Raw genomic sequence first — 14,127 nt, 5'->3', positions numbered from 1 at the left:
AAAAATTTCCAACTAACAATGCAGAAGGGCTCAAATGTAACATCCGACCAGAAACATCACTCGTTATGGGCAGAGAAGAACAGTCTGTAAACCCTAAGGACAAACATGACATCACATCAAAAACTGAAGGAGATGTTCTTCCTGGCTTTAAAACAAAATGTGAAGCCTCCAGAAAAATACAGCCACAATGCGGCTCACAAGACGAGCTTAATGAGGAAGGCGAAGACCTATTTTATTCTCCGTTTGATGTGACAGATGCCGAACTCTTGAACTCGGATGCACCTAGTAGCCAAAAAAGTATTAAAACGTTAAGATTCCATTTCCGGAAGCTGGTCTCAGACCAAACTGACGCAAACGTAGAACCACTGTCTCTGAATCAGATGCGTCATCCACTAATCACCCAGTTAGCGAGTAATATAACATCGAACGTGGACAAAATAAACATTGACACCTCAGTGTCTACAACGAAAAAGAAAACAACAACATTGAACACAAATGATTTTGATTTATCTGGCCGAGAACTTAGACTCACGACAAGGCTAGAAGCCGATTACGAATCCATGAAAGAGAAACTAGTTAAAAGCTTCTCTACAGATAAATACAGCCATGGCCTAAGTGTCAGAGAAATTCTGACCTCAGAACAACGTAGTGCCATGGAATCAGGGTGTGAAAATCACCTAAAAAAAACAGGACATCAGGCGCAAAAGGAAAATGAAGTCGGCATCTTGCCGAGACGGGAGAAAGATGCTTCAGGATCTTATCGACCCCACGACTTTGGCGATGGGTGTTCCGAAAAGCCACGAGGGCTAACACCACGTGTCAAGTATTCGACAATAAAAGATAGAAATGCTCCAACCTGCTCCACTCCCTCATTCACACACACAGGAAAAACGCCAGAATCATGCAGCGGGAAGCAACTTTCGCCCAGACAACCAGAACAACGAGAAATGACTTGTCACTGCAAGGACAAGCGGACAAGTATGATGGAGTCCATCACAGAAGCCAAAGCAAATTTGTCCGTCGCAGCAGCCATACAGATACATAACAATGTGCTAGCTGCGACATCGCAAGCCTTACTACCTTTCATAAAACTTTACGAAAGTGTCAATGACTCACTACACACCAATGGAGCAACCATTGATCAACTAGCTGGAAAACTATCATTGTTGGAACTCAATTTTATTACTCAACAACAGCAAAGGATAAAAGAACATAATGAGATGGAAGCTGGATTCAAAGGAATAGTCTGGCTAATTGAAAAATATTCAAACGAAGCCAGGACCCAAATGGACGACCTATCAAATTTCATGAAAAAGGCTCTCATGAATCAGAACTCAGCACTTCCACTTCCCAAAAATCTAGGAAGTGGCACTTGGCCAGACATAAGCCCTGGAGAGCCATCCATCCCTCAAGAACTACCAAATGACAACAATATTCAAGCTTGCGCTTCACTCAGTACACTCCATCAGGTGATTCCCGACACAAGCGCAATAAAGGAAGTCACAAAAACAAAAGAAATGGCCATAATCAGCGCCAATCCAACGCAAATTCACTCCCATGGTTTAGGGGCTCCTATTCCGCATGACGGGAAACTATCAAGTGATGGCTTAAAAAGCCTAGTCCCACCGAGCATTTGGGACTTACCTCCCATGATACCAAGCTGTTCCAACACAAAGGCGTCCTTCGGCATCTTTCTCGGGGGAGCAAAAAACCTCCAGAGTAGAAAGAATTTAGGTACCATCCAAGTCGAAGGACAAGGAGAGGCAGCAAAAAATGTACCACACACAAAGAGGAAAGAAAAGACAAAAAATACAGCTGTTAAGAAGCAAAACACAAATTCCAGGAAATTTATAAGAAATCTAACAACTCCTCCTAAACCCAAGGCACTTCCTAAGTGAAAAACCCCTAGGGGAAACGATTACCAAATTATCGTTATTCACCACCGTGGAACCACCACAAGAATACGTCAATGAAAACGATAAGAAAAAAACACTTAGTGATCTGATTGTATGCGAACAAGATTCAAGGACAGCGCATAAACCACCAAGATCAAACTCAAACAAGCGAAGGAGAGTCGACCTAGATTCTAGTTGTGATTTGACCAGCGATGGACTCGAAGAACTATGTAATTTGTCAACTTACTCATATGATGTAAGCGAATCAGGTAGTTGCAAATCACATGTCACTCTCAAAGAACAAAGAACGAGTTCTCAAGACGTCCAAACTCACAGTCATCAAAATAGGTCGATACCAACACCACCTCCTCGCCAAAAAACGGGAGGGAACTGTACGACTCCCATGACATTTGACAACCAAAAAGATGAAAGAAAGACGGTCCACTCTCGAAATTACATGGGAAAGCGAGTCACCGAATTAAATCCAAAGCACACAGCTGCCTACAATAAAAAAACCGGAGAATTTAATTTAAAGACCGACAACAATGCACAAAATTACACATTACCAAAGAAAATCAAACTGGTAAATGTGATGAGTGACGACATCGATGTAAATCTAAACCGTGGAAACGTCATGCGCCTGCTGCATTCAGTGCCATTGCTAAGGACAATCACATCCGAAGACATACAAATCGTTGAATATATTTCAGAAGCTCGAGTTGATAATGTATTACTTCATGTCTGCTCCCAAGCAGTCAGAAGGCTACTGATAGGCGCAAGGGACGAAATACTAAGCCTTGGGTTTGAGATCTCGGAGGATCATCAACCGACAAGACAAAAAGGTGTAGACGGTGCAGAAACGCGAGTCTCAAAGACTCACGCGAGAATTCGGCACGACTTGACTTACAAATACCCGAACTCACACTCAACAACTGATACGAATAAAAGGCCTATTTTCCACCTTGGCAAAAAATATTAACTAGACAATGAGGAACGAGATTCTGTTAACACCTTGATCTCATGGAACACCAGAGGTTTTAGTCATCTATACAACAACTTTCCGGTGGACCTAGCCGACAATTTTATAATTTGCCTACAAGAAACTTGGATACGTCAACCCCCGGTAAAGGATGGATATCAGATCCTAATAAATTCTGCAGGTAAAGGCAAGAAAGGTCGTCCCTTCTCGGGGCTATTGACGATGATAAAAACAGGAACAAGTTGGGAAGTGGTGGACTCATTTAATCCAAACAATTATGTTCAATCGACCCTGCTTGAAAGGAAAAATAGTGGAATGGGAAAAGAGTTTAACACTTCTCTATACTTACTGTTACTCAACGTATACTGGAACCCAGCAAAAATCTCGGCAGGAAAATTCATTCAATCAATTACAACAATAATTGACAAAAATGTGAGGAGTCTCCAAAATATTTGGATTATCGTATGCGGCGACTTAAACACCTCTTGGTTTAATACAAATCAACAGAGAAACAACCCTCGCGCACACGAAAAAAGCAGGGATTCCTCCAGAAGAGCACGTTGGTCTGACGCCATGGAATCCAGGGATTGTACCATGGTTAATGGAAACGTCCCCGGCGATTGCCCACCACAAATTACGTGGCTAAACATGGGAATAAAAAAAACATTAGACTACATTTGGGTCTCAGAAAATCTGATGCATACAATAACGCATCTGCAGATAACACCAACAACGAACAGTGACCACTACCCTCTGAAAATGTCCTGGCAACCAAAGTGTAAGCGCATGAGTGGAACAGCTCACTCCAACTTAGAAGTAAATTCTGGCAGAAACAGACTAAGACTGAATATTAAACAAATACAGCAATTAACGTCTACGTTCCAGTCAGAAAATAAAGGAAGTTCCGAATTCACCAACTACCCGGCAATTCTTCTAAACTTGAGCACGCACCCCCTAAGACCGCCCCATCCAGTATCAAACCACAAACACACGTGGAGTAACAGGATGAATAGCCAAAAAAAGAAACTGAGAAAAGACTTAAAAGAACTACGATCAAAAGCTGGCACCAACAGAGTACAAGAAATTAAACAACGCAAACAAAGGTATCGGAACTGGCTAAAAGCATTTGCATACCAGCGAGATCAAGAACGCGGCGAGATGATGCTCTCCTTGATAAGAACACACAATACCAGAGATATCTGGAAGATTCTAAATCACGATCACCAAACTCAAGCTGCAATAATGGCGAACGGAGTCCCGGAAGGTGCCTGGGTGACCCACTTTCAGAAAGTATTTTTCTGCAACCTGCCATCAAGAGACGCAGAAAACAACTCTGTCGATCCATGTTGGGACACAACAGAGACAGTGGATAACATAGCTCACGCCATAGCCAAACTAAAAAATTCCAGAGCAGCTGGCCCGGACGGCATCACGAATATTATGCTAAAACTTCATCCTCGTGAATGGGCCAAATTTATAGCTGAACTGTTCACGACAATAGCAAAAGCCAAGCAAATTCCACCATCTTGCTCTGAGGCAATAATTGTCCCAATTTATAAGAAAGGCAGTAGGGACATCCCTAGCAATTACCGACCTATTGCGTTATTAGACACCATCGGTAAGGTGTTTGCCTCTTTTTTACAGGAAAAGATCTCAGCTTGGGCCTTCCAATCCGGGCTAAACGATGTTAGACAAACTGGTTTTACTAAGGGAGTCGGCACAGAAAACAACCTTGCCATACTAAATCTTTTGAAACTAGAAGCCTTGCGAAAGAAAGAAAAACTGTTCCTAGCATTTATCGATATGCAACAAGCTTTCGATGGAATAGATCGAGCAAGGCTCTGGGGAAAGCTGGAAAGTTGGAAATGCCCTGATAATATACTAAATCCCATAAAGGCCCTGCATAAATCAACCACGATAAGAATACGACTAAATGAAAAAGGTGATCTCTCTCAACCAATTACCACAAACAAGGGAGTGAAGCAGGGCTGCCCGTTGGCAGCGGTACTTTTCAAACTCTATACTGCGGATGTGTCAGGAACACTAGCCAAAACGCCTTGTTTTCCCCCCAGAGTCAACGGAACTCCGGTAAGCTGTTTGATCTATGCAGACGACCTGGTCTTGATTGACAAGACACAAATAGGCCTACAGAGGTTATTGAATACATTGAACACCTACATGGTCGATAATGATCTAAAGATTAATGTGGAAAAATCCAAGATATTGAAACTTGGTCATGTTGATGGCCAGAGAAATAAGAACTTCAACTGGACTATAAACAACGCCAAGATCGAGGAAGTGAATGAGATCCGCTATTTGGGCATCCCCTTTAGCACCTCAATAAGAGAAAGGAGTTGGGTCACAGAAATTGAAAAAAGAACTAAAACACTAGCGCTTCAAGGAGCCAAAATCAATTCACAATATGGAAAATTTTCCTTGATCCCGGTACGATCTTTCTATCTACAAAAGGTAATACCAGCAATTACGTTTGGAACAGAGTCAGGCTGGAACATTGACTATAAGATCTGGGCTAAACTAGAAGGACTGTTCTGGCGACGTGTACTAAGATTGCCCAAATACTTATCAACTATAGTAATTCGTTATGAATTAGGCTTGGAGCCCCTCCACGGAGCCGTCATTTGGAAATCGATGGCATTGCTGCGAAAGATGACAATGACGAATCCACAACCAGCATTTGAACTATTCACGCCCGCTAAAAATTGTAACACAGAAACATTACAAGACCTGTGGTTTGGGAAAGTAAAAGCAAACATGCAAGCCGCAAACATCACTATGGAGATGCTCCTGGAACGTCCTCTGACTGCCAAGAAAAAAGTGAGAGAATGGCTCTGGATCGACAATTTAGAAAAATATCAAGGCCTAAAGACCACCCTGGACATGAGCCTAACATTGAACAAAATGGACCAATTGCCCAAATACTTGCGTAAATTCCCGTCTAGATATCATAGAGATGCCTTCTTACGACTAAGAACAAACATCTATAAGACCAGGCATACCTGCTTTGTTCGTCACATTGACAATGTAAAAGATCCTAAATGTAGGTTTTGTGCTAACAACCTGGAAACGACAAAACATATTCTTACTGAATGTCAGTTGCTTAAAGATGCAAGAAGCTTATTCCTGTTGAAGTTTGCCCCACCAACTGATAATATGGGCAATTTGTGGACGAGAATTTTAAGTGGGTCCTCAATCCACTTGACTTGCGCAGCTATAAACTTTCTGGAAAAAACGCTAAATTAAAAAACTTCCAGCCCTTGAAATTACTAAGGAAGAAGAAGCGAAGCGAAGAAATTCATGAAGAAAGTCGACAAGCGTAATAAAAGTTTGTAAAAAACTAGAAATTACAGTAAATAAAAAAAAAAAAAAAAATTCAAATAACACAATCTTCACTGTGGCCAACTCAGTAGTGAAAAGTCATCTGAAGGGGCTGTCAAGGCTTTTCCCGCCGGTGCACAAGCCTCACCCAGACTGGGATCTAAACATAGTGTTGTCAGCTATAGCACACAAATTGTTCGAGCCTATGGCCTCCATAGAAATTAAGTGGGTCACGCTCAAGGCAGTTCTACTAGTAGCTCTTACATCAGCTAGGAGAGTAATTGAGACTCAGGTGCTGTCAGCTTTAGAACCGTTCACGGTATTTCACAGACACAAGGTGGTTCTCAATATGCATCCCAAGTTCCTCCCTAAGATTGCGTCTCCCTTCCAGTTAAATCAAGAAATCTGTTTTTCCATATCCTCAGTTAGATGCGGAAAGGGCACTGCACTCTTTAGACCTACTAAGAGTACTCAAGTTCTACCTCTCACTCACAAAAGCTATCAGCAAGAAGGAAGCTTTATTCGTCACTTTTGGCGGCGCTTCTCCAGGAGCGCAAGCTTCTAAAGCGTCTATAGCAAGACGGATGGTCTCTGCTATAGCGGAGTCTTACAAGATGCAAAACAAAACTGTTCCCATGGGTATTCATGCACATGCTGTAAGGGCAAAAGCGACATTGGTTGCGTTTCAGAGACATTCTACCTGGGATGTCATCAGCAAAGCGGCTACATGGGCCACTCCATCAGCTTTCCATAATCACTACTCTTTGGATACCAGTTCAAGAGCAGCTGCAGCTTTCGGGCAGACGATTTAAAAAAACCTTTTGCAGCTCTATGAGCCACACGGGTCCACCCCCCAACATCTAGGGTTACATTGTAATCGCCCATACAGGATGGAGGAAAGGGGATTGGACCTAGGAGAAATAAAATGGTACTCACTGTAATGACTACAATACTCCTAGTTCTTAGTCCCCTTTCCTCCATAAGACCTTCAGGTTGGCACTTAAAATCACTGTCCAAAGGCCTAGTTTAATAGCTTCCGACTTGTAAAAGGGACTGACGTGAGGCACCAGAGGGCGGGGCTAGCAGGCGTAATCACGACTGCGGCCGTGCCCCAGCACAATGGTAATTTAAATGTGAAGCTCAATTTTTCACTGCCAAAAGGTTCTGGTGCCGCCCCCGTTGCTGGGGACACCCATACGGGATGGAGGAAATGGGACTAAGGACTAGGAATATTCTAGTCACTACGGTGAGTAACATTTTATATTGTACATGCAAATAATTTACAATGATCACTACTGCCATAGGAAGATAGTGGCCGCAAGTTGATGAAAACGTTGCAAAATGCTCCTGTGTACTGTTTGTGACATGGCATCTACTAGATTATTTCATGTGCCACCTCTGATGAATCCGATGGAGTCATCACTTCTTTCCCAGCAGTAGCCTCTCCTCATTTGGCTAGGGGACGGCAGCCACTATCTGATCCTGACCCTGGAGGCGGCTAAATGGTGGGAGGCATGGTGGGAGGCAGCCCTCGGGAGAGTGTCATGACATCACTGGACGAGACATGGTATCCCCCTTTTTCTTTTGAGGATACCCCTGCCATTCGCCATACCTTGATGCCTCACGCACATATATATCATCAAGAACTGACTTGCTTTTTAAATACGCTGATAATACTTTTTCAGACTCTGCATATTCATCAAGAACTGACTTGCCTTTTAATTCCATTGGGAACATTCTTCCAGACTTTGAATATAAGTTATCAGAAACAGACTGCCATTACCATAAGGCAGAGAATACTGTGAGGAGAAAGATGAACTGGGTAATGAGGATCACTGGAAGTACACAATGTGCTCTAGTATTTGGAGAACCGGCGAAGCAGCTGACAAGCAGCCACAGGCCAGACAACGCTGCTTTTCTTGGAGCTGTCCGAGATACAGTGGGGCTAATACATAGTCCGTGGAGCCAACTTGCTCGCCGACATAGAAGCTGGGACCAGATTTCTGAGGAGAGTACGCAGCGAGGATGGCAGAAGCAGATGCAAGGCTTCTGGGCGTTCACCAGTACAAGGAAGCAACCTCCACTTCACGTAAGCCTGGGAAGACACAGAGTAGGCGAGAGGGGCCACGAGACACGGAGAAGCCGAAAACCAGACACAGCAGGAGGGAGTGGAGCATCGTAGGACTACCGCGAGCTTGCAGCAAAAGATTCATCTATGCCAGGATGAACCAGTGAGTGCAGTGCCCGTAAAGCTGTTTCCTTTCTGTTGTTATTCCCATCCCCCCTCAATGTGATTCCCAAATGAAGACGTTGATGTTTACAACTCCTTCATATGTCTGGTGGTGTTTTCTTAACATCTGTGTAACAGTACGGACATCTCCTTGTGATGAAGAACATGTATCAAGGTACTGTGGAGTAGTGCAGGACTACAGGCTGATGGCACCAGGTAGCAATGATGTTCTTGGATTGCAGGCACACTGAGGGCACCACACCTTGGTGGTCTTGCATGCTGACCCCAGCTCAGCTTTACAGCTGCAGGTCTTAGGCTCTGTTAGCTGTATAGTGCCTCATTTCGCACAGATCTTCCAGCCTTGCAATAGTGTCACCTGCTTCATCTGGGCAGGTGACCTAGGGAGGCAACATTGGTTAAGAATTGAACCCAACTTGCCCAACTAAGGAAATGCAAGTGATCAACTGTCCAGTCTCCCAGTGGAAGTTAGAACGCCTGCTTCCTTTTAGTACCAGACTATGTTTAACCACCAGGTCATGCAAGATCTTGCAAGTTTATTAGTGTAACCTGCGCTTCATATTCAGGTCAGCATCTTCCTCATCACAACAACAAATACCTTTAGCAGGGCTTCCATATTCATCGGAAATTGGGTTTACGATAAGGTTCCAAATCCCCAATAGAACAATTACAACCTTTCAAACATTATCACTGCCCACCAATTAATGATAGACCCCACAGTTAATCCCAACTGCCCTTTCCCCACACAAAATCTTAGACTATGGATTGAATGATGGTTTAGGACATTCCATTTATAATGGCCAAAAATTGCCTCACCTCTCTGTGCCTCTGATAATCTGAGTAAAGACAAGCCATCACCATATAAAGTCATGTAGGAATCATGGGCCTCATTCCAACTATGCCGGTATCCTGGCGGTAGAGCCGCCAGAATACCGGCAAAAGTTAGTATACTTTTTCGGCACCTGTAATCCAGCAGTAGCTGGAGGTAAGGCAGGCGCCCTACCGGCATTCCCGTAGTCGGCCGGTCAGGTAAAGTGCCGGTATCCATGAACACTAGCACGTTTTACCAGAATGGCCGACCTTGAATGACGCCCCATGTCTGGTTGCAGGATCTCGCTACTGGATTCTGGTAACTGTATCCTCAGGTTACCACCAGGCAGCACACCATGCAAAAGAATGAACCAACCAGGGTGCTCTTTACAGCCAGATTGGGAGGATTACCAACACAGGGACAATGTGGTGTACACTGCGTGACCCTCAGGAATCCAAGGCCTTATGGAATGCACATCGGGAATGTTGTTCCTGTCTAACCATAGTAAAAAAAGAGTTGTCAAGGAAAAGTTGACAAAACATGTCAACCAAGTATCAGAAATGAAGCATATCCGGGGTGCCTTCCGGAGGTCTGCAGCTTGGGCTTTTCATGCTGGTGAAGAATTTCGCAGAATATGTATGTGCATGCTTGCGAGAGCTCCGTCCATGAATGCCAGATCCAAACTCGGGGCCTCTTCCATGCTAAATAAAATCGCCGTAATTAGTTATCAGGGAAACAAATAACCAGTAAAACATTTGGATTCCAACAGTTCATGTTTTGGAGCTGTAGGGAGCAAATATGCAGGCTTGTTTGGCACTCCGTGGCATTCAGCTGGGAGAGAGACAAGCCATTGTAGGCTGCGAACCGAAGGAATCCTCGACTCCGCTGTCTAACCAGACCATCAAGATCACTTTTGTCAACTCCTGAAGAAGCTGTTTGTATAAGGAGAAGCAGGAGTAGATGTTACACAAAATTATAATAAAAAGCAATTTGGATCATTACAAGTGTCAAGATAGCACTCTGTGAATTGCATACATTCATAACCACAGCAGATATATAAACAGTTATCGTTATGTGACGATGAAAATCGTAAAATCGGCCTGTGCCTTTGACTACAAAAGCCGGACATCACACGTGCCTACTTGAGGCCCTCAGCAACCTGGCCACGCAGTAGTAACCGGTGAGGAGCGAAATACTATCAACAGAGGGAATTTATCACAGCACAGGTAGGTACTGTAATCTAGTTGCTTTACCCTCTCTTTACACAATAACACTTTCAAGTGGTGACAACAGGCTAGCATCACATGACATGTACAATCGTATTGCATGTTCGGTGTATTGCTTGACGTTGTTTGGCATTTGTCAATAATTCACTATCAACACCACACTATTGCAACCAGTTTCTAATAGATGTTTGTCTGCTCATCAACGTTAAATGCATAATTAACTACTTCTAATTGATTGTTGTTTACACTCACAATTAGGTACTAACATTACATTTCACATCTGTCATTTCTTTTTTTTTTACAGATTTGCAATTGATTTATGCAAAGATGCCGAGAATCGTATTTTCCATTTCAACCCACGCTTCCAGTGCCCGCCTTATACCGTTTGCAACACAATGATAAACAATGTTTGGGGAAAGCAGGAAATAAAGTCTGATAACTTTCCATTTGTACGTGGCCAGGCATATGAGGTACAGTAAACCCAAATCTCCTTTGAAATGTTCTCTTTTACAGGGCCATGGCGCAGGTGTTTCTATGATTGAATATTGCTGTGCGATTTTGCAAAATACTTCTTAACATTAAATATGCTACAGTTCATGAATAAGATTTGACAAATCCAATAATATTGCATTTGGATGGTTGTTCTGTGTTGCCAACTATTGCCATTGTGGGCCCAAAGACTTACTTAAATGTCCATGCATTGCCATCATAGCCCAGATGGCAGGTATTTGGAAGGTGTTCCTGCTATATGCTCAATTGTGCAGAGTGACTGGGAAGATGGGGGGGGGGGGCAAGAAATGAGTGTACAACCCACACCCCTCTCAGTGCCAGCATCTGAACCCAAAGTAATTTAATCTGGGGATCTATTGGCTCAGAGCCATTTGGCTGTAGTAGATATACCATCTACTGCATAAACCATGTCCCTAGAATAATGATAAAAATGTGCTGTTTGTATAGCATTTTGCCAAAGCACTGTACATAGAATATTCACATGCAATTATTATCCCCCATCTGTAGTTTGTATTCATTTATCGACCTGGGAAGGATGAAAAGCAGAGCTGAACTTACTGGGATTCAAACCTGCAGATCAAACACAGATCGCAGCAGTGATCAGTCGACCTGCTGAGCTATCTTAACAGCTTAAGAACCCTGGATGTTCGTGTTTCCACACACCTTACCCGGTCATGACATCTAGCCCAAACCCAGATGGCCCTTTACTCCAAAATAATGATGCAACCATAACCATCCTTGTTATCCATTACCTTCCATAATCAGGCAATTGGAGCAGTGCCACTCTGCATCACCTCTCCTGGCAGAGCCCGCTTCAGAAATGTCTCAGTTTCACTTGAAAATGGGAAATGGGGCCCTAGAAACCTACTCCATTGATCTCTCGCTCTCTCTCGCTCTCTCTCTCTCTCTCTCTCTCTCTCTCTCTCTCTCTCTCTTTCTCTCTCTCTCTTTCACTCAGTGACTCTTGGGAGGAGGTTGGACCGTGTCAAGGAATACACAGACAATGGGGGTCATTAGGAGTTGGTCGGAGCAGTATAAATGTGGTGGTAAATCTATTACTGCTGCATTACCGCTCCGCTGAATCCGAGTTTGGGCGGAAAGTGCGAAGTTTACCTCCAGCTTTTTGCTGGACGTAAAAATCTCCAGTTTCCGCCCATTTGCGGCACCCTTACCACTGCATAATAGCGCCCAGTATGTCCCATAGACTCTAGAAAAAATGGGGACTTGCAGCCATACCTTAACTCGGGATCCAGCAGTAATAGCGCCAGCCCGAGTTACAGTAACATTATTAGTGTAGGTGGTATGCCGGCAGATTTACCGCTGGGATACCGCCAAGGTTCTGATAGAGCCCAAAGAGATTAGTTTTGAAATGCTTTATTAAATGTTTAAACAACTACCCTGGGAAGGCTGGGACAGTTGAAGTTAAGGGGGTCCCTGTCACGTCGTAACGTAACTCTTGTAGCCATCCAACATCGTTATGTGGGTGGCTCTCAGTTTGGGCCCCAAGACAAGAAGAGGGACATTGGGCTAGGGAAGGAGGCGAGTACAGAAAGTTCACGTGGGTCGGAGTTTTGACAGTTGGCAGTTGGCCACCTTAAGCAATGGAATAAAAACGTATAATTGACCCTGCTGTGTCCTTGTACTTTATGGCCCTGTGAGGGCCCAGCTGACGTTCCGTTCGAGCGAGAGCCCCTTGCACTGCTTGCGTGAGGGCTCCCACAACTGGCAACGAGGAAACCACACAAACAGAATCCACACCGTGAGCGAAGTCAAATCTGTCACAGAGTGAAGAAACTGACGAGGAGGGTGCTATCAAGCACTGTATACGCGCGTCGGCGCGCCTCGGTGTGTTGCTGGTTGCAGACGGGATCACAGGTACTTGCTAAATAAATGATACCGGAAGCCCGGCACCATCAGTGAGAGAAAAAAAAGAGGGAAGTGTTTTGTTTTGCGCTTGCTAAGTGTGCACAGCCCCTCAGACCAACAGTAAAAGGGGGGAGGAAGCGGAGCAGGTTGGAAGCCTGGCACCGTTAATGTAGGAGAAAATAAAGAGCTTAATAAGGAATGCCACACAGCAATAAATCCTTGCGTAGCATTAAGTCCAGGTCAGTGAGCACATAAGGGAAGTTGTTAAGGATTTCAATCAGGCGACACGCACACCTTGGTCTCAGCCTGGTATGTAGCGCCTAACTGAGGTGCTTTTCTCCTTATTTATGTGGATTCAATTTTTGGATGATACACTGCTCATATCACCCCCCCTTTTCAAATAACCCGGGTCGCAATGGACCATGAACCAAGCTGGTTGATCAAATGCAATATTTATTTATTTATTTCACATTCAAAAGAAATCACAAACTTTTCAATATGGGGCAGCAATCACCAATGGGGTGATAGTTACAATGAGAATGTGAGCAATGCACTGGGTTTGACTTTTAGTGGAGCATAGACACAGCAGAGCAGAATAGGAGCACTTTTTGATTTAGGACAGATAGCACCCAAGTTTGAATTTCCCCCTGCAATGTTCCCTCAACCCACCAATAATCAATTCTGAGTGGATACAAAGAGGCAGCAGGTACTCAAGAATAAGAAACTGAAAACAGAATCTAAATCTGACCTTCCCTCCCCGAATAAAAGAGAAAACAGATTTTAAACCCCTTGCAATATGATGAAATGACACTCGGAAATTGATAAATCAATAATGAATGTGTGTTAAATACCTTGAAGCAAATACGATTCGTTACTAAAGCAACATTGCAAAGATACTAACAATCACAAAGGATGGATTACCAAAAGCATACAGTTCAGAAATGAGTGGAAAGTTTAAAAGAGCTTGCAGTCAAATAACACGTTTAAAATTTACACTTTTGCAATTCCCGCCTAAAATTACCCAAACGTTTTTTTATGAAAATGGGTGAAATACACGGATTTGGAGTGTGTTTTTTTATGTTGGGGGATGCATATGTATCACAGGTACCAAATGGAAATGAAAGTGAGTGTCTAGCTGGTAAATTGAAAGAGTTATGAAAGAGATAGAAGGAGGCGCGCTTGGAGTAAAATAAAGGGAGAAATTGGAAAGGAAATCAGTTTGTGAAAAGAACAGTTTTACTTTAAACTAGAGTTAA

At 43.5% G+C, this 14,127-nt stretch overlaps 1 protein-coding gene across 1 annotated transcript in view; it reads left to right on the top strand.

Annotated features, from left to right (window-relative positions):
• The window catches only part of LOC138527633 (galectin-8-like), a 159,125-nt gene that overhangs the window by 90,079 nt on the left and 54,919 nt on the right, over nucleotides 1-14,127 (top strand). Inside the window, exon 5 of the mRNA XM_069638971.1 lies at nucleotides 10,800-10,965. Coding sequence (XP_069495072.1) covers nucleotides 10,800-10,965 — 166 coding nt within the window. The remainder of the gene's footprint in view (nucleotides 1-10,799; nucleotides 10,966-14,127) is intronic.

The sequence above is a fragment of the Ambystoma mexicanum genome, chromosome 14, assembly GCF_040938575.1.
Source record: "Ambystoma mexicanum isolate Mex_15411 chromosome 14, UKY_AmexF1_1, whole genome shotgun sequence".
NCBI lineage: Eukaryota > Metazoa > Chordata > Amphibia > Caudata > Ambystomatidae > Ambystoma > Ambystoma mexicanum.
Note: the sequence above shows the minus strand (reverse complement) of the source record. Positions and strands in the feature narration are given on the sequence as shown.